Below are 22,290 nucleotides of genomic sequence, written 5' to 3'. Positions count from 1 at the left end.
CAATCCCATATTTTGCACATGTTTAGTTCATGTCACGTACATTATTTCATAAAATAACAACTACTTGATCAGACACCATCTTGGGTATGTAAATTAGGGTCAAAGGTCATAAATGTTTCATCCTGTATCTTGGTGAATACATGTCCTATCTTTCCCATATTTTGCACACACAAAGACCATGTAACAAGGATCATTTCAAAAAATAACCACTTTTTGCTCAGACGCCATCTTGGGTGTGCAAAGTGAGGTCAAAGGTCATATGTACTTCTTTCTGTATTTTCGTTATGACGTGTTATCTCTATGGGAGGGATTTTTTTTTAATGTGAAAATCGACATGCTTTTCTTTATCGAGCACTAGCTCTCACTTACCCTTCGGTGAATTTCTCCCAGATTTTATGTTGTACCTAAGACTTTGCATTTTGCATCTTGGTGAATACCTGTCCTATCGTTGCCATATTTTGCACACGAATATAGACGATGTCGCAAGAATCATTTCACAAAATAACCACTCTTTCCTCAGATGCCATCTTGTTAGTGTAAAGGTGGGTCAAAGGTCATATGTATTCGTTGCTGTATCTTCGTTATTCAGTGTATACAAATTTCAAGTTCACTCGAGCGTATCTCACTTATCCTTTGCCAATTTTCACCCAGATTTCAGCATGTTGTAGCGTATTTAATGATCTTTCATTCATATTATAACAACATTTTGATTGGATGACAGCATCACCTCGTAAAAAGGGATTAAAGGTAACATTGTCAAATTTGACCAGTTTACGTGTTATCTCAATGGGAGTGCAGTTTTTCTGGAAATGAAAACTGACATGACTATCTTTATCGAGCACTAGCTCACTTATGCTTCGGTGAATTTCTCCCAGATTTTAGTATGTTGTAGCTGAGACTTTGGGCTATCGGAAATGTCCCCTTTGTTTATTCATGTGGAGTCAGCATCACGTCCAAAAACTTGGTTGAAATTAAAGCTTATCTTCGATTTATTGAAATATGTCTTTGTTTCTGCAACTTTCTTTGCAATAACTCAAGACAAACATACCCTATCACCACCATATTTTGCACATGTTTAGTTCATGTCACGTACATTATTTCACAAAATAACAACTACTTGCTCAGACACCATCTTGGGTATGTAAATTAGGGTCAAAGGTCATACAAGTTTTATCCTGTATCTTGGTGAATACATGTTCTATCTTTACCATACTTTGCACACGTAAAGACCATGTTACAAGGATCATTTCACAAAATAACCACTTTTTGCTCAGATACCATCTTGTCTGTGGAAAGTGGGGTCAAAGGTCATATGTACGTCTTCCTGTATCTTCGTTAAGACGTGTTATCTCCATGGGAGGGAATTTTTCTAGATGTGAAAATTGACATGATTGTCTTTATCGACGACTAGCTCACTTACCCTTCGCTGAAATTCTTCCAGATTTTAGTATGTTGTAGCCAATTTAATACTCTTTAAGTTTTGTTTATCAAACTTTTAATCGGATGATGTCTTCACCTCGTGAAAATGGATAATATTTAACCTTGTCAAATTTAACCAGTTTACGTGTTATCTTTATGGGAGGGAATTTTTCTGGAAATGAAAATTGACATGACAGTCTTTATCGAGCACTAGCTCACTTACTCTTTGGTGACTTTCTCCCAGATTTTAATATGCTGTAGCTGAGACTTTGGGCTATCGTCAATAATCGCTCCATTTTCTATACGACGCCGAGATTACGTCAAAAAACTTGGTTGAAATCAAACTTATCTTCGATGTATTGAGATATTTCTATCTTTCTGCAACTTTCTTTGCAATAACTCAAGAAAAACAGCCCCTATCATCCCCATATTTTGCACATGTTTAGTTCATGTCACGTACATTATTTCATAAAATAAAAACTACTTAATCAGACACCATCTTGGGTATGTCAATTAGGGTCAAAGGTCATAAATGTTTCAACCTGTATCTTGGTGAATACATGTCCTATCTTTCCCATATTTCACACACGCAAAGACCATGTTACAAGAATCATTTCACAAAATAACCACTTTTTGCTCAGATGCCATCTTGGCTGTGCAAAGTTGGGTCAATGGTCAAATATACTTCATTTTGTATCTTCGTTATAGTGTATACCGAATTTGGTACCAAAGATGGCAGACCTGACTCTCTTTTCTAAATGAGAATCCAAATATCACACGGCCAATGTCCCCTAAACGCAGATGAAACATTTATGGTCATGCCTATTATTGGGATCAGGTTTCAAATCATTGATTTCCAAACAGATCGGATCACCTAATTTGTCAGTCTTGACAAATTCCAAGTCTAGTTTTTTTTTTTATATTACTTATTTTGATGTGAGCAGGGAAGGGAACCATGGGAATTGATGATGGGGCAAGGTATTATGCTATACTGTTTTTGTTACAGAGAGAGGGCAGGGACAGGGAAGATATAGAAGGAGAGGTTGTGGAGGGGAGGTCTTCGTGCTTGTTGTTGTTTTCTATGCTTATATTGCTCGATGAAATTCATCAATTGATTTCTGTGCAAGGATGGAAATGGAGTTATTTGCTATTGTCAGATCGTGGGAATTTTAATTAAAAAAAAGAGTCATTTATAATTATATGATAAACTATTTCATCATGTAAGTAGGATAAAATAAAACAAACATTTATTGAAAAAAATGCGCTGAGTAAGAGACAGAAAAAGTCATGGTTCTTAACGCACGGGCGCCATCTAGATAATATGACTATGACGTCATTTCCACAGAACTTAGTATAGTGTGACGTCACCTATCAATATACTTCACGTTTTTTCCAAAGAAATGTTGCTTTTGTTCAACAGCACTAATAACTGTAACATATTATCGTACTGTGAAAAAGATATGATCGGGAAGTAATGAAGAATGAATGAAAAAGAAATGAATACAAATGTCAATGAGAGTTTAACTCATGATAAATACATGTTGCCAATTCTGCAATGTCATTTTATATACGTATAATATCCGTATACATACAAGCACATAATCATTCAGATATACAATGATTCAAACACGTATGTATATATATATATATATATATATATATATATATATATATATATATGTATATATATATATATATATATATATATATATATATACATATATTTGTAATTTTCATCATGCCAGTATATGACTCTCTTCATAACCCCTTGTAACTATGTGTTGACATCATTCCACAGTTCCTGTCACTATATCAAATGGAGTAGATATAATTTAAAGTAAAACAAGGAGAAAGCAAGGAGGAGGAGGAGAAGGAGGAAGAGGGAAAGGGCATACTGATGTGATTTTTTTTTTAATCTTCCCCTCCGTTCTCCTCATATTCTTCGATTTGAGCCCTTCATCGCTACCCGATAAGTGCTCGTGTTTAAGGCTATTCACCATGCAGAATTGTGCACCGACTTCACTTCCTCGACAATGATCTCTATATAAGTCGCCCTTCGTCGTGTATGACCACGCAGTGAGACTTGTCAGATGTCCTGACATGGTTATGATTGGGAGACAGAAAAGATAACATTTTGTTGTTTTAGCAACACACTTTGTCATTTGGCAAAGTGGTTTGATTTTCCTAAGTTTATCTTCGGAGTCCTCCGCAGCTATAATTAACCACAACTTTTGCTAGTAATCCTGCATACATGTGCAGCGGAGAGCAAGCTTTGCGGTTATTACCATCGTGGAATGTCTGAACGACTGCCACAGTTCTTCCCAGACCCCATCGTGCGTGGTATAGGCAGAAAAATCCTTCAAACAAAAGTTTGCGACTGACCACAAAGAAAATAAAACAGAAAGTGAAGTTCTTCATTCTGTTCATACATTGAGGTGGCTTTTGTAGGTGGTGACTAGCAACGTTTCTCATTTTCAAGAAACGAGTTTGTGTTTCTTCGCTTAAAAAAAAAATGTCTAAGACGTGGGTCAATTCAAGGAGCACGTCCCCCCGACTCGTCGCCGTTCGGCCCTGTCTCTTCGTGGCAATGATGGTTGTAGCAGTGGCAGCTAGCAGCTGGACTTCAGTGAACGGCCAACGCCTAAATAGGGTCTTTGGTCCAATGAGTGAGTATGAAATGCAATTTATTCCACCCTGATTCTCATGATTTATCATTCTCTCCCTGGTAATAGTCTTTGATCTTTTTATATAAGAAAAAAAAAATCCCACAAAACAATGTACTTTTTTTTCAGACGACATGCTTTCTTAATTGAACACGTACTTTCTCCGAATAACTCCTCGCTATCCCTCGACCACAATCTTTATTATTGTTTTATATCCTTGTTTAGATTTTTTCTTTTTTTGGATCAGTTACGATTTTCTGCACCTCTGTTGTTTTTTGACAGCTAAAAGAGAAGGTACGCCGTTACTAAGAAACCGGAGGAACTGTTATTTTACACAAGGTGATTTAAACTGTTTCAACTGTACTTTTCCTTCACCTTTTTTTTTTTTGGGGGGGGGGTATCTTAAAGGAGATATTATTTGTAACTCCATGTCATTTCAAACATATTTGACTGCATATAGTGTCGTGGCGTATGTAGGGACGGCGGTTATTGAATGCACTGTTTTTATCTACACTTAAAAAATATTAGTCATTTTAATAATTATTACTGTGCATGTTTCAGAAATACTTCAAAATACATACGATGTATGTACGCTATCTACGTAAGATATGAACAACTTTTTATCTCCCACGTGAATTTATGTCATCTGGTACTGTATTGCTGTTACATCTATTGCATATATATGCTTATGATTTTATTTTTTACAAGAAAAAATGCAGTGCATCGCAGCTCATTTCCTGGTTTTTCTGTTTTGATTGGTGTACACGTTTCTAATCGATGGATGTATTCTTCTTGCATTGCATGATACATAAAGGGGCATTCTAGACGATTTTCATAATTTCACATCATGTAGTACATAAATCGACAGCTCCATGTATGGATTTGTGGAAGTGATTGTAGTCCTTGAGCAGAGAAACAATATTCTGAAAAAAAAATCTTAAACAAATTACACTGAACAGTGTTGATGACATAGGAGCCTCACAAATTTGAGAAATGTAGCAGAGTAATTCCATTACAACACCACTTGCTTAACAAGTTCACCTGTGTAGAATGTATGCATGTCATCTTCTTTCGTTCTGTTTCCTTGAGCCCCATCTCATGCATTTTTATGGTTAGGCTGTCATGTCATCATCCTTGCAATTTGTTGTAAATTTTGAAAAAATTCTTATTCCTCAACCCATTCACTATAAATTCTGAAACTCTGTACTCGGTATAACTTATTTATAGTTGTTCAAATGTAAAAGTCTTTTAAAAAAAAGTATCGGGAGGTCTTCTTCAAAAACGCTGCTATCTTGGTCATTATTTGTGTCATTCTTAGTGAGTGACCGCTAGGAGACAGGTGATACTCATCAGCTTCTTATTATTATTGTCTAGAGTATGACTGATTAAGACTATCCGAAATGAAAGAATTAAATCAGAAGAGGAACCAGAATGCTGAAATCAGATTTATGAGACTTCCAGTTTTTACTGTGTTTACTGTGACGATCTATACAGACTGCGTTGTAAGACCATGGACCTAATACACATGGACATTCATCGCATCGTTAATCAATTCATGCACCCGTACATCTCAAAAACGCCACAAAGACATTTTTAGCATGCTTCACTGCTTTGATCCCATGATCGTCACCGCCAGCAAGCCGGGAGAAGAACAAGAGGGAGATTCGAGAAATCTAAATCTGTATGCGCAGAAGAAAATAACTCACAAAAATCAAGTAAAGTGAATGTGCAGTTGTGGTGCGTTAGGAAATCATACCTTAAACAGTTTCGCTTGGGAGAAGCAGGCAGTTTTTAAAAGAAAGCTAACATTTTGGCAGAATGATTGTCATTTGTGATCTCAATATTTCACTTTTCTCCAACTTATTCCAGAGCAAAGAGGGACGGTAATGGTAGAGAACAGATATATCTTGCCATTAGGCAAGGTCTTATGCGTGTGCGAAAATGTGCGAATCAGCAACTACCCATCTTTTGGCACAAAATCTGTCATGATCTAAGGTTTGCTGCTCCTCATCATCTGTATTCATTCAAAGACATTTCCGTCTGAAAAAGGCACATCAGCGAAACAAGACTGAAATGAGCAAAAACGATCCTTTTGTTAGTGACGATACATGATCACACAATCGTTATTGTCCAGACACCTGAATGTACTCTGTTAAGATGCACATAAACCAATCAGGTGTCGGGGACGATTATTATATCAAAGAAAGACTGCCGTGAACAGTCCATTTACGTATATTAGGTCCATGGTAAGACCCACCGGTGGACTTCTGCTATCTGAACGTTGGTTAGGACTATGCTGTAATTTCCTTGTCATAGCTGATCTAGTTGGTAATGTCTGGTATTCCGAAAACTGGTTAATCCGAAAATGATACAACGTTTGCTATTCCGAAATACACACATTCCGTATACCTAGATATTGTTTGATCCGAAAATGAAGTATAGGATTTGTTAATCCGAACATTAATTTGTTGCGTTATTCCAAATCTCGGTATTCCAAAGGTTCGTAATTCCGAAAATTAGATAAGGTTCGTCATTCGGAATGTTCGTAAGTACAAAAATAAAATAAGGTTCGTCATTCCAAACAAGAAAAAAGTTCTCTACTCCTAAGATTTTTTTAAAGACAAAAATGAAAAACAGACAAAAAAGGGGGCGTACTAACGAATCTTCAGAAATACGAACCTCGATTTCGTATTAACGAATCTTTGGAATCACGAAACTTTTTATATTTTCGATATAACAAATACAACACATGATATCCTTTTCGGATAAACGAACTTTCGGAATAGCAAACCTTGATGAAAAACGTAATTTTCATTTTTGGAATTACAAACCTTCAGAATAATACATTGCAGCCGATATAACATCCTCTGCAATCATTTCCCATCGTTCTATGTATCCATTTCCAATCAGATCCATAGATACAAAATAGAAGGTCGGTATGGTATGAAATAACTACACAATGAACACTACAAAGGTCCACCTTCTGAAGGAGGTGCTGTATACAAGAGGTACTGATGTGGCTGAAGGGATACTATCACATGCTCCTGATCATAGGGCCCGTGGTAGGAGTAAGAGTCTGGTAACAGAAGTGATATATTATGATACGCTTAAGGCATGGTATATCTAACTATTTTAATCTTAATCGCCTAGTCTTCTTGTCGATAGGAGGGAACGTGCGTTGCTTACCTATACAAGCTTTCGTTAGCTTCCTATAACGACGTAGATAATGAATTAAGAAAAGAAAAAGTAAGTTTAAAGCTACCATTAAAATGAAACCTATTGCTGAAAATGTGTTGTATTCACTAGCTGTGTTGTGATAATGTTGATGCGTTACAGGCAATTGTTACGTTTGTACATTATAATGGTTTCTTGGATACTTTAACAAAATGTATGGGGAAAGTGATATCACAGTTACTGAGGTGAATTGTTCTTTAACTAAAGCCAAACATTCTGCAACACATAACTGTCCTTCAATAATCATTATAGTCATACTATCATTACCATCCAACAAGAACAAGATCCTCATAATCAGGCTGTGACATTGCAAGTAATCTACCCTAAGTTTTCCCTTTTATTTGTTTTTCGTGGAACAAGTACGTTTATAACTTTTCAGTATTTGGTGTGCATTGTTTAACTCCCCATGGAGTTGCAATTTGTGCTATTTGTTTCATAGACGAGTTCCGTTGCACTTGCCCCTTATATTTTCAACGCATCTGCTCCACTTCGTTGTGGATTTCATCTTTGAAAAAAAAAACGTTCTTGGGAGTGTCGAGGTGACAGCATGATGATATATGCGTAGCCTATCGCTCTGCGCATCGACAAAACTGCGCTGAATCTCTTTGAGATGCCGGATTGTTTTCAAAATCAAACGCACAGACATTACGTTTTCGGTGATGTCAGTCATTGGGAGCAAGGTCTCTTCGGACGTAACTATTAATACCAAATGGGTCTCCGCGGGGAAAAAAAGCCACCCAAAATCCGGTTCTTCCTGTCATTGGTGTTTTTGCTTTGGGATTTTAACTTCTCTCCTTTTTTCTCTATTGGTTGAACATCCGGCGTCACACGTCAAGACACGACAACTATTTGCTCCGTTTGGGGAGATATTTCGTTTTGTTTTGTTGAGTTTAACGCCTTGAGGGGCGTGGCCAATGACATTTTTTTTTTTTTTGACAGCCATAAATAAATCAGGCATTGATCGAGGAACGTCCATTTCACAGATCAGCTTTGTCTGGGGCGATCGCGGAAACATGCCGAGGATAGGTGCCAACAACAGAGATCTGATGGCGAAGGTGGCAAATTTGTGGTTCATGTGTGTTGCCGCAACTCTGGTTGTTGCTTCATTGAATGTCTTACTGGTCGACGCTCAGCGATATAACAGGGTGTTTGGGCCAATGAGTAAGTCGGCTGTCCACATTGTTTTCTCCCGTTTTAACATTGTGTGTATGAAATATAACTTTTTTTTTGGATAGTTCGTCTCTTTAATTAAAACTTTACTTCAAATCCTCCTTCCATACCAATATTAGATTTATAATGTTTGTACGATTCTCAACTTCACTTTACTGCTTCCTCCTGTGTGTGTGTGTGTGTGTGTGTGTGTGTGTGTGTTTTAATATTAATAACTGACAACAATCTGATGAGAGTTTCGCTGCTCAGCTCCTGAACACGATTCCCTCGTTCTTTCTCTCTTTTTGTACTCACTGTAATGGTGAAAGTGCTCGTTTCTTTGTTCATTTTGTTGTTGTTGGTTGTGGTTTTTATTTGATAAACTACCGGAATTAACATTGGCACTCCGGTTTCGAAATGAGGCTTATTTCTGACGGAAATTCGTTATTGCACTTTCTCTTCCATAATCATGAAACAGGCTGTAGTGACTGGATGCTCTGTAACGTATGACGAAAGTTGAATTCGAATAATTTCCTGCAAAATGTCACAAAATATACTACAACGTCCAGCACACTCAGTGCATGTCACCGGTCATCGTCCGCTATCCTCCATTTTTGCTCTCACGAATTTGTGAAGTAACCATTTCGTTTGCCATTTGAATATGTCAGTGTGTGTGAGTGTATATTGTCTGTCTTTCTGTTTGTCTGTCTGTCTGTCTGTCTGTCTGTCTGCGTCTGTCCCATCACAGATCAGTTTTCTGCTGCACACGTTTCTCCCGTGTGTCAGAATTATGCAATCGTTATGGATACTCCGCTGGCGATTGTCTTTCCTTTTGCGAAACAGATGAAAGTCATTCAAATATGACAGACGATCCAATCACGAGCGCCTTAAGGGCTTTTTACACTTGCAAACTTTTGCCTAGTCCCGTACCAACGGTGGGGCTAAGGGGGGGGGGGGGGCTTAGCCAACGGTGGGGCTAAGCCCCCCCCCCCCCCTTAGCCCCACAGTTGGTACCGGACTTTCCTTAGCCCACTTTCTGTTTACACTCGTTTTTGCCAAAGTGGACTAGCCCCACCGATAGTCCCGTACTATCTGGCCCTGTAAAATAGCAGGGTTAGCACCGCAATTGCGGTGCCAAGTAAACGAGTGTAAACAGAACGAAAAGATAATCCGGGGCTAAGCGACAGAGACGAAGTCCGACCCCCACTGACCAATCAGAAACGAGATAATCAAGTGCTGCCGGTGGGTGCGTGTACGTGTACAGTGCACAGCGTCATCATGAATATGCATGTGGTTTGGAAAGTACCGGACTAAGAAATACGAGTATAAAAAGGTCAATTTTCTACTTAGCCCCGGACAATAGCTTAGTACGGGACTTATTGGCGAGTGTAAAAAGCTGAAAAAAATTGGTACGGGACTAACGATAGTCCTGGGTCAGAGAAAATACGGGGTTAAGAAACACAAGTGTAAAAAGGGCTTTAGAGGCCACTGTTTAGTCTATAACATATTCTCATATTTAGTGTAGGGAAACCAACCTTTTTTGAGAAGCCCGGAGATGTTTTCAAAAACAAGTCCTGACTATCATTATGCTGCACGGGGGACAATCAGTAAACTGAAGTTGTAAATACCAATCACCCAAGACAGTGGCGATAAGAAGACGTAATATGCTCAACACTACGGCCTGTGTTTTCAAACAAGATTCAAGCGATGTCCTCGTACCATTATTATAGAGCTTCGAACATTATTTGTTAAGAGCTTAAGGGTGGCTTTACGTGAGGGATAACGGCGTTTGACATGGACACTCAAGGACGCAAATCTTAGTATAACTGTCAATGTTATAAACCGAGAGGTTCGCGTATACGACTAATGACGTTAATAACTACGTGTCTGCTCTCATGAAGGGTTTCAGGAAACAGTAAGTCTTGTCTTTATCTTCGGCCACCCCTTTCTCGTTCTGGCTCTCCCTCTCTCTCTCTCTCCCTCTCTCTCTCTCTCTCTCTCTCTCTCTCTCTCTCTCTCTATGTCTCTCTCTCTCTCTCTCTCTACATATATATATGTGTGTGTATATATATATATATATATATATATATATATATATATATATATATATCTTCCTCTATCTTTTTCTCACTATACATATGTCGATAGTGTAGTCCTGGGGGTGTTTCATAAAGCTGTTTGGTAACTCCTGAATGATTAAGAAACATACAAGGTTGGAACATACTTGTGTAGTATACATGACGGGGGGGGGGCAGGTGTTTCATAAAGTTGTTCTTGAAGTTACGAACTACTTAAGGACGACTGGAACATGTCTGTTGTGTTATACTTATCAGAATTACAGTAATTCAGCACAAGAACTAATCACCAGTCGTTCTTAAGTCGTAACTTCAAGAACAGCTTTATGAAACACCTGCCCCCCCCCCCCCCCCGTCATATATACTACACAAGTATGTTCCAACCTATGTTTCCTAACCATTCAGGAGTTACCAAACACACCAATCACTCATGGCACCCCGCTTCACTCCCCCCCACACCCCCCCCCCCCCACACACACACTTGCATGTTGAAGAACAAATTAAACTTATCACGTGTGTCGCATTCTGCAATGGACTTGATTTTTTTAAGAGTATTAGGGGAGAGAAAGAATATCCGCTGAATGACGATAATAACCGAAATGACAAAATGATCGCAAAAAAAACAAAACAAACAAAACCCCGACTTGATTCAGCATCAAATTTCACCAGTGATTTCAGACTCTACTGATGACGATAGTGCATCCACAGTCAACATAGGACCAACGTTTCATTGTTTCTCTGCCCGTTTATACCATCATTCCTTTCAGAATTTTCCGGGTAAACCGGGTCGCACATTCACCAGTTATAAAGAAGTTGTGAGTTCTTTCGGTATATATGCGTTCACAGTATTAACACCGTTCATTTTCATTCAAATTTTTCGAGTTTGTAACATATAGGAAAAACATTGTTTACATCATTACGAACCGTGCAGCATTACGCGGACAAGAAATGAATGCATTCATCTGTGCAAACCATTATTTTTCTAACTTTTTTATTTTTGTTTTTATTCAAACAAATCAGAAAGATTACAATATTAGTTGACGTTGAGGAAAATTCGCTTGACGCATCACGTTTTTATTTCTGCTTCCTATGTCATAGAGTAGGAGATGTTTCCATTATCACGAGAATTAATGAATGAAATAATGTTAACACCGGCTTCTAAGAGTGCTTCCGGTAAAAAAAAAAAGATGGGGTACGCTTTCACGCCAAGTTAGAAAAGAGAAGGCCTAATGCCGTCAATTTCCGATTTTGGTTCGCGTGGTGGTCGCAGCGACATAATCCTGCATGTGTATGGGCAGACAAATATGGCGTCGGATGGCCCTCAATCACACTGGCTCTGATAAGCATCAACGTGAATATTGCCACTTCTACCGTCACTTTCAAATCGAATATAACTTTCAGTTTATGTGAGGACGAAGTTTTGATGAAAACGTGTGTATTTTTGTGAAATAAGAACCAATGTCACGATTTTTGTTTTGTGGTCCTAATTTGCGATCAGTTACAATGTAGAACTGTAATAGTGCTTACAAGACTTCGGAGTTCCGGATCATTTTCTTAGGACTGATCAGCATTTCTCGAACATTGCCGTTATAAACTTAAACAGGCATTTATACGTAGACCTACTCTTTATCTTATCAAAATGTGAACAAAAACTCATCACTTGTTGCCCGGCTTGGCAAGCATCCAGCTGGTTTGTATGATTCATGTTACAATCATTTCACTGATACTTTCATGTTGCAACGCCACTGTATTGGTTACCATTTTCCATCATTATTATCGTCCTCATTATCATTAACGACGATGCTGTGATGATAACCAGCGATAAAAAGAACTATGAATTTGCCTGCAAGCATCAGCTGGAGCGCTTGTCAGGTTGTTTGGCTATTTTGAGTGGAGACAGTTTTCTTATGAATGTATATACTTCGTTGATGGACGAGTCGCTGTTGTATCTCACTTAATAATGGCATAATGTTGCTGAATGTATTGTGAAAATGATGGGGCATAGACAAAAAAAAAACCAAAAAAAAAAAAAAACAGACCCAGAACGGACAGACAAACAAACAAGAAAAGAATATCACTCAACAGAATTGACAGCATCAAACATACCATACATGCAAAATCACATGTATAAAAGGGCAACATGTTTCGGCATGCACACGTATGCACGAGAACATGTCATATATACATGCTCTTCTGCTTTAGTTAGTCGACACTAATCATATCAGATCCTCATGGCACAGAGACACTGGACATTTAGAAGTCTGGGGTCTGTATTGCATGAGGTGTATGATTGACGCGACCACCGTGTGTGCTGATCGATGGCGCTTTCCTGTCTGCGCGTGCGTTATACTTTCTTACCTACAGTAGGTGAGCCTATCAAAGCTCGTGCCTCGCGGAACACGCCCTCAACTCATTGACCAGTCTTTCAAGAGTCACTCGTAAGCTCGCACTTCGTCAGTCGTCGATTCGTTTCTTATAAATATCAGCGACAGAGCGAAGGGATCGGACAGAAATACCGTAAGACATATTCTCCACCACACTTCCACACGAGAACGACAGTATTGGTTCCCAGCCTGTGAGGCTTCAGCCACCACCTTTGAAAACTTTGGTCAAAACCGAAAAGAAAAAGTACCGTTCTTTTTAGGCGATACCAGTTCTACTCAAATAACGTTCAGAACTATCTTAGAATTTGAAGCCATTCCAAAAAGTGTGCAGGCGGGTTACTCTATCGACTCTCCCAAGCACCCAAGCCCCGAGGGCTGTCAAAGCCTACATTTAAAAAAAAAGAAAAAGAAAAGAGGAAAGGGACAGTCTTCTTTCAGCACCTTGAGACGATGTCAATGTCAGAAGCGAGCACGATTTTGACGAGTAAGAGGATGACTTTCACAAACTTGTGGTCATGGTGTCTTTTGATCCTTGCGACCTTGGCGATTCTGAATGTGAGCGGCACAGAAGGCCAGCGATATAACAGATTATACGGGCCAATGCGTAAGTATATCATTAAGAATAAAATTCGACCATCAGGTTTCATTGCGTTACAAATTTATCATTATTATTATTTGGCAGCTTCAGGGTATTACTTTTTTTTTAAGTCAGTTACTCACCATATACCACGGATGTCAAAATGAGGCCGAAATGTGAGAATACTCGAGGCTTGAAACTAAATATCTTTTAAATAAAAAAAGAACATCGGGAAGTGATATATGCTAGCAATGTGTAACTTTATGTTTTGTGCTGTTTACCGATATATCAAGTTGATGCTCTTGCTAGTTTCAAGATTTCAAATGTTTCGTATATGTTTCTATCACGGAAGATAAAAACAACAACATGCAAAAATTGTGATATTGCTTTCCAGCAAAAAAAAAGAGGTCTTTATACACTCATTTCTAAACCCCTGCTTCATTTCAATAAGTTATTGATTTTCAAAATTCCTTTAAGTGATCTCTCATTTTGGGGAGTGATTTTCTCCCAGAATTGTCATTTCACATATTTACTAACCCTTGAGAGAGAGAAAAAGAAATACACTTGCAGTTGCCCTTGCAATTTCGCCAAGTTTCATCTACACCTGCATTTTAAACGGCAAAAGGAAGTACGAATTCATGTGACCTAGAGTAGTGGTTGTAACTCAATGTAAGGAATTTGGTTGCTAGATCGTTGTCGGTTATTTTCTTCTTGGGGAAGAAAGAGGGAAACGTGATCATGTGGGGAATTAAAAGGTAATGACAATCATCCTTCAGAATTAAGCGCATTCCATTGCTGTGAAAAAAAAAATAGTATTGCTGAAAAAAAAAGGATGAGACCTTAACTATGTAGTTTTTCGCGTGAAGAGAAATATCTGGCTTCGCAAAATTTGCTATGATGAAGAAAATAAATGGCAGAAAAAAAAACATAAAAGGGAGAAACGTATTGTGTTTCTCCTACTTTCTCATTGTTTTTCCTACACCGTCTCTACAAGTAAAATATTCGCGTAATGGATGATTGAAAATTGTACTAATCGTTGGTTGCGATAAAAGCAGGTTGATAGTGATGATTTACGGCTTTTCTACCGGTCTCAATGTGGACTTTAAAAAACTGTATGTGATGGCTGATTTGCTCAATCCCCACTGTATGTCTTTCAGTTGCGAGAATATATAGGGAATTAAAACTGAGAGTATTCTCCCCTTCAAAGAAGAATATATAGTGTATATAAATACATATATATATATATATATACATATATACCTATATATATATATATATATATATATATATATATATATATATATATATATATATATATTCACAACAGTGGGTCAATATAAAAACTCCGTTAGAGACGTAAATTTGACGAATTTTCGCCCATAGGGCTTTGTCAAGCCAATACATTTGACATTGTATTTTGAAGTAGATAATTCGTCAAATTTACGTCTCTAACGGGGTTTGTATATTGACCTACTGTTGTGAATCTATACTTTCTTAGGACTCCGAGCAGAAACTAATTGCTGTCATTTATATATATATATATATATATATATATATATATATATATATATGTATATATATATATATGTATGTATATATATATATATATATATATATATATATAATACATACATTTATATTCGCCTACCTGAACCTTTATGCAATTAACGGTTTATTAGTGTGTCGGAGTATAGTGTTTTATTAGACCTGTTGTCTACGAAATAAGTTTCGAACATGCCACAAAACCATGTTTCGATTTTTGTTTTCAATTGTGAAATCGATTTTATTCTCAGATGAAAGAACATATTTTGCATTACAAATCTTTCATTATGTGCAAATTAGACACTCTTTTGGCCATGACGAAAGCATGATTTGCACTGAAAATCTTACATAGATATTCTAGGTTTCCACATTACTTTTAGATTTCTTTCGTTATGTCACGGATTGAAGCTATGACGAAATAGATTCCCTGTATTTGACTGAATCAGTCGATCATTTTTGTGCGATTTTATTAATCACCCGCCTTGGTTGTTGTTGTTTGTTTGTTTGTTTTTTGCTCATAAATTATAGAATTTTCATCAAATTATACACATACCCATATTGATAGAAGCTATGTCAACGACGCACACCTGTAGATTTACTGAATTAAAGAGATTTGGTAAGCAACCCAGACGCACCAGATCTGAAAAGAAAATACCTATCATGCCAAGATCTCAAGTTATAAAGAGAGATAGAAAGAGAGGTGAGGGAGAGGGAGTAATGAGGTAAGACCTTTAAGTCATTTCATATTGACTTATAATTTATCGTAGGAAATTAGCATTAGCATGAGAGTGTAATTTGTAAATTTAATACACTTGAGCAAACATGGCGCCTCCATTGTAATCAATAAGGTGTTTGGACAGAAAGCATTCCGACGTGCACGTGGAGTTTTTCCGTCGCCTAGTAACAAGAAGCAGGCGGTCGACTGGGGGATGCAAGCAAGGAAAAGGCGGGAGGAGAAGTCCGCCTCTTTGCGGATCCTTCAGCAGAATACACGCTGCTATAAAGACAGACAGACGACAGGGCGAGGTATAGTTTTGGGCTGAATTTGGATTGGCGCCAATTAGTCGACTCACTCCTTCATAGGGTAACGGATGTGTTGACAAAAGCGCAGTGGCGAACGTGTGATTTCTGCACTTGAGCCTATTAATTACGGCCGAATGAAACGCAAATTCACAAAATATGTTTGCCGGGGAACTAAAGCGTGTTGTTATTTTATTTTCCCCTTAGATAGGTTCGTGATTGAACCCCAGCTATAAATGGGCATAGATTTGACAAGAAAAAGAAATATATAGCTCCTGAAACCCATGACAGATATAGCGCCACTTTGCGAATTATTTGCGAATCATCGACCAAGACTATTGTGCAGTACATTCTGCATCCCTGGAGAACATTGCAGACGTGAAGAATAATTGATTGTTTTGTTCATTACACCACCGTTAACACTGAGATCCGAACATGCATTGGTGTTATCGAATTAAAAAACAACAACAACAACAGCAAAGCAAACCTTGGGAGAACACCGTTTTACTCAAACTGTTTGAAATCATACGTTTTTCTCTCTTCCTCTCCTTCTCTCTCATGTCTATCTCTTGTGGGAGGGTTACGGCATAAGGCCGTATCATATAGACTAGTATATCGGATATCCCAGGTTCGAATCCGTGCCTGCGCGTAAATCCATAGGAATCGTTATGGCCCTGGTGTATTCACCCGTTCATCATTCTGCTATAGGGTGATCATGAAGGCAGGACCACGCGAGAGAAAAGTGCTTACATTGCATAGGTCAATCTTGTTAAACAAGAACGCATCTGTACTCATACTTATTTCAACAGGTAGGCCATCCTGAGAGCAACTTTTCCCCTTTATATAGTCGTAAGTACGATACTTTGAAAATTAATTTTGGGCTACCGAGTCGGATTCGCGCAGACTTGAGTGCCATTGAATTCATCTAATTACATGTTCGTGTCTTTCCTGTCATCACATTGCTTTCGCGTATGTTAGGATTTATCACTTGGTGAATAGAAATGGTCGCCATAAATTTGCCGGAGGCGGCCCGTTCAAGCAGCTTTCCAAGTGACTGCAAACAAAGTCCGGTCGTTTATCAGTGAATTGATGAGCAGGTGATGGGTCTTGAACCGGCTGGAGCGCACGGCACGCCACGACGCGGCGCCAAATTGCGTGACGGGACAACTTGACATCAACTGCTGAAAGTTAGATGTCAACAAGATACAAGGTCCGACGTGCGTTCGTAGTAGGATTTCGTCTTTAATCGCCATCAAACTGTCTCTGCGTTTTCAGGGCATATATAACGCATGGTTAATAGGCATGTGCATCTTAGAGCATGCGTACGTGCGGGTTTGTAAAAGGAACTTATATGTGAGTTTGTACTCGTGTGTATGTTTGTGTCCAATCCCATATTTTCTTATCTGTCTGCATGTCCGTGTGTTGAAATTCGTGCTGAAATTTTGCCGTAATTCAAAAAATTTCAACGATATTTACTCAGCAGAGGATTAAGAGCAGGGGTAAAGATCAACTGGTTGATATGCAGATGCAGCCAAAAGTTTTATAGATAGTCGCTTTAATTGAGATTGGCTGAGGTTTCCGATGCGCTTATACACTCACTCCTCAACGCGCTGACAAACGTGTATTTTGGGATTATAAGTGGACAATGTTTATTTTCTACGAAAATTAACTCGTGCCCTCAAGTGAAGACAAAAAATAACAAATCAAAAACATAACAGTGTAAACTACGCAACCTCTTTCAAACGCACCCTACTAAAAAGGTATCCCTTTAGACTTGAGTTGAATTTTCATTCATCCCCAAGACAAAGCACGAAGGTGCATTTTCTTTTTTTCCCGTCACCATTTCATTTTTCAACCCGTAAGTATAGCTATGTTATCCGTATAATCAAGATCAAAAGACAAGGGGCGTTTAAACAATAAACGGTGAGAAAGATTTCAAGAGACGAGAAGGTAGAGCATCTTCCCTCATCCAATCTCTGCTTTTGTATTCGTCAACGCAAACACCAATTACTCTTTAGAACCACGATAGCCATGATCGATAAGCGATGATTATCATTGCTGATGATTTCCGTTTGTTAAAACAATTTAAGCATTTTAGTTTTCATTTCCATCAAACAAAAGGAAAGACATACTACAAAGTATATACAGGCAAAGAAGTAAGAAAGTATATACAGACTATGAAGTATATGCGAATGAATGTATGATAGTACAAGACAAGCAATGCATATTTGAAGAGTTATTTGCAAAAGGAGCTAGATCCACTTTTAGTACTTTGGAGAAAAATTGGTTTGTTTGTGAGAATTTGTACACAAGTGTACGGAAAATCTAAATCTAATTTTGCAATAATTTCTATTCAAATGGTTGTCTGGACTTTAAATATTCACCGTAACTAACTCAAAAGGAATTTTGTGCAGTGATGGTAATAACTCAATTTTCATTAAAAATGGATCTAGCCCCTTTTGCAAACAAGCTCTTCATTTGCAGAAATGACATTATGAAGGAATAAAGCTTTAGAAGATAATGACCCACTGAAAAGGAGAGCTTGTAAACGTGGATCACTCGGCAAAGAACTAACATATATCTTCAAAATCTATGTATATCAAACGAAAGCGTATTTTTGCTGTTTTGGTAAAAGAATATTTCTTTTTTTTCAGTCGGTCATGACAGTGCAAACTTCATCGGGGTTGAAGGATGAACGCGGAGATTGATTGTTTGTGATCGAGGGGTCCTGTTAATGGGGCGTATCCAATCGAGGGAATTTCTCAAGAAGGCTGCCCCACCTGTCGAATAGTTATGACGTCAGCATTTTCGAATCTATCTGACGTTGATTAGTAGGATCATAGTTTTGTCTAAGACTGGCCGAGATAATTAGCAACGTCAAAGCAAAGACCGTGGACTTAGATTGTTAAAGGCAACTCGTGAACCGCTGATGAGTGTTTATCCACCTAATCTAGATAATTATTATAGTAACGTCGGCGAAAAAGGTCGCGCTCACCGGGGCATCTCACATTACGTAATAATACGGTCGATTTGCAGTTAATTGACAGAATGCCAAGAAAGTGCAATTCGGAACATTTATTTTGAACCGCTGCCAATTACAACCAGTCCAGAGATGCAAGTGTGATCTAACGCATCTAAACTTTACTGAATAATTGCGCGCAATCAGCAAATTGCGACGAAGCACATCAATTTGTTCACTTTTGCCTTGGCAAGTTTTTCCTCAAGGGATATTGAATCGTGATCATCGTTGTTATCAATCTAAATAATCTATTTACATCGTCTTCTTCTTTTGTTCATGCCTCTTAACACTGCGCTTCCAAGTGAATCCCATTGCAATCAAAAGTAAACGTGATCCTACAATCAAGATATCAATTTCTCAAGAAATCATAAGTATCCTATTTGTTTCAAACTCGAGGACACAGCTGCCTCATTCACTATCCGCGGATGCCTTCATCTACTCGGGAGTGGTGAAGTGAGTGTTAACGCCATTGTATGGATTCAAATTTGATCATCGAAGCGAGAACTATTACTTTAACGGTGGAAGCAAAAATGTCGGAACTCACCCTTAAAACATGCGGGATGTCACGTGGTGGTAGATGTGCTTATACTGAATTGCCACACGCCAGAAATGAGGGATGGGGATGGAGGTATAGATAGATAGACAAATGAATAGAGAGAGAGAGAACGGACATACGAAGTGTGTGATATAACCTAGTGCACCATACACTCTCCTTGGGAATAATGGAAATTAAAATTTGCGATGCCACCTCACATAGTCCACGTGATAGCATGACAGTCCAAAACGCTCCTCCTATTATTCTAAGTTGCCCTGCTGACACAAATTTGGGTCATCCAATCAATTAGGACTTTTTTCCTATTTTGAAAAGGGGTAGAGGGAAAGCTTGAATGGGTCACGTTCTTCCAAAGGTGGACAATATTGATGATATGAATATTGTTGTATATGAAAACAGCATTGAAACATGTCTATAGGGAAGTAGAAAAAATGTAAATACATACATATTGATAAAATATGAATGTAATCATGAGAAATAGGGTTAAAACATGCATCGAATGAAACATTGTGTATCACATACAGTAATCAATTCACATTTCTCGAAACTGTATTGATAAACCGAGAGAGAGAGAGAGAGAGAGAGAGAGAGAGGTATTTGCTGCATATTCTGCATTGTTCAGTTTGCCATGTTATCATCTTTTTAAAAAAATCTGAAATACCTACGTCTTATTACCAATTTCAAGAAGTTTACCTTTTGCAATAGAACGTCATAACTTATTTCTCACAGTCTGGGAACAACAAGCGTGCAGGCCTCTTGTAAACACGTTCATTTGTGCTTAATGTAATATAATCTAAATAGATCACACGCAGCAGCATGATAATCCATATGGCTTATGAAATATACTAAATATAAAACCAAGTCATACGCATGCAGATTTAGATGACATATGCGCTGAGAGATTATGATTTTGCATGTTCAATATTCTGTACAAGGTAAGTGAAGCGGAATAAGATTTATTTCAGTGTATCATAAATCCTCACTACGTTCAGGAGAAATTATCATGGAAATAATATACAACCTCGTAACTGATCTGTTGTTATTACAAATGTATCCTTGATAGAAATATGTATCATTTTGTTTGTTTTGACATGAAACCCTCCACCCAATCCTTCTTAGTAAAATTTACATCAAGAACTGTGCAATCATCGTACGTTAATTATTCATTAATATTTAGGCGTAGCCTTCGTGGAAGTCTTATCTGCAAAGTGCATTGCCATGACTCCCTAATAGATATGTCTTCGTTAAATTCTTAAATACCAGTATGTGATGAATTGATGTCTCGGGCTTTATCTTCTCCTTCTTTTTTTCGCTATTTGCTTCATTTATTATGAAAAATGAATTTTTGTGAAATTCTCTTTAAATTTCCTTTATATTGGTGTCCATACATGACGCCATGAACTCTAGTAGTCTCCTTATCCAGTCATTACAACACCAAAACTACAAAAATCAATAACTTTTGCATGGATTGTAAGATTTTCCTCAAACTTTCACTGATGTGTTCTACTAATGTTGCTGCTTAATTCACTCAATGTACACTTCTCTTTGGGTTTTGGTTTCCTTTAACATCGTTAACCCAATAAGAGAATGAATGGTTATACTAGTATTTGGTATTTACGCTATCTCTGTCGACACATGGGTTACCCCTGTTTGTTTAGATCGGACAAGCACCGGCAGGAATAATATCGTCCTGTTCCAGTAACTATAGCATTATCACGCTCTTCACGTGCGGCTGAAACGCACTTGGCGTTGACGGGAGAACAGTCACTTGCAAACAAAACGTTACGACACCATTTAGTCAATGAATGATCAACTAGCCGCATGTCATTCTGACAATAATTGCTTTCCTGATGATGATTACTATACCGACCTCTGCGATAATAAACAATGGAGCACCATACAGTCACATAGTCTTGTCTTCTACCCCCCGTGACGTGACTCCGTGCGCAGTGGTTTATACGCTTGTCGTCATTCCTTCTCGTCTACATTTCGCCATGTACTTTACATACGTTGTCCGCTTTCTTTGGACGTTTGAGGATTGTCTTACACTTCCGGTAACCCCAAAACCTCCTTATAAGAGGCACTCATTTCATGTCCGTGCACGGAAGGACACAGTTTGTTAAGCGAAACAACTGCAAAATGTCTCCGTATACATATGCGTCGATACCTTTCTCCCGTCAGCAAGACATTAGCACATACTTCCTGTATCGCAAGTACAAGGATGTTATGAATATTCATTGTGATCTACACACGCAACGATGCATAAACAAGAGCTGTTTGAAGTATACTACTACGCTTTCGCCCGTCAGACAACTTTCTCGGGTCGGACTCGAGTCCAACAATGATTGTTTGGTTTTGTTTTTGTTTTTGTTTTTTAATCATGGCTACTATACCAATACACTGAATAATCAATACTTATTAATATTTTGTCGATAAGGGGCAGTTTGTCACTCAGTCGCAAGAGTGTTTTTTTTTTCATTTTAGCTATTCACTCATTTATCAATCTATTTACTTATTCATTTATGTATTTACCTATTTATGTTCATAACTATTTACTCGCTTCTTTTTCTACAACTCTTTAATCATTCATTCACTCATTTCTTGCATAAATTCATTCCCCGTTATCGGAAGATGACATTTTGAGAAACAGTTTGT

General features: G+C 38.0%; 1 protein-coding gene across 1 annotated transcript in view; it reads left to right on the top strand.

The window, feature by feature from the left end:
* The first annotated feature begins 13,020 nt into the window (after positions 1–13,020).
* The window catches only part of LOC139743161 (uncharacterized), a 43,138-nt gene continuing 33,868 nt past the window's right edge, over positions 13,021–22,290 (top strand). Inside the window, exon 1 of the mRNA XM_071653670.1 lies at positions 13,021–13,528. Within this exon, the coding sequence (XP_071509771.1) occupies positions 13,375–13,528 (154 nt within the window). The 5' untranslated portion in view covers positions 13,021–13,374. The remainder of the gene's footprint in view (positions 13,529–22,290) is intronic.

Source organism: Diadema antillarum, unplaced genomic scaffold (genome assembly GCF_040938485.1).
Source record: "Diadema antillarum isolate AM-2024a unplaced genomic scaffold, OU_Dant_1.0 seq00001052_RagTag, whole genome shotgun sequence".
Taxonomy (NCBI): domain Eukaryota; kingdom Metazoa; phylum Echinodermata; class Echinoidea; order Diadematoida; family Diadematidae; genus Diadema; species Diadema antillarum.
The sequence above is the reverse complement of the archived record's forward strand: the minus strand, read 5'-3'. Positions and strand labels throughout refer to the sequence as shown.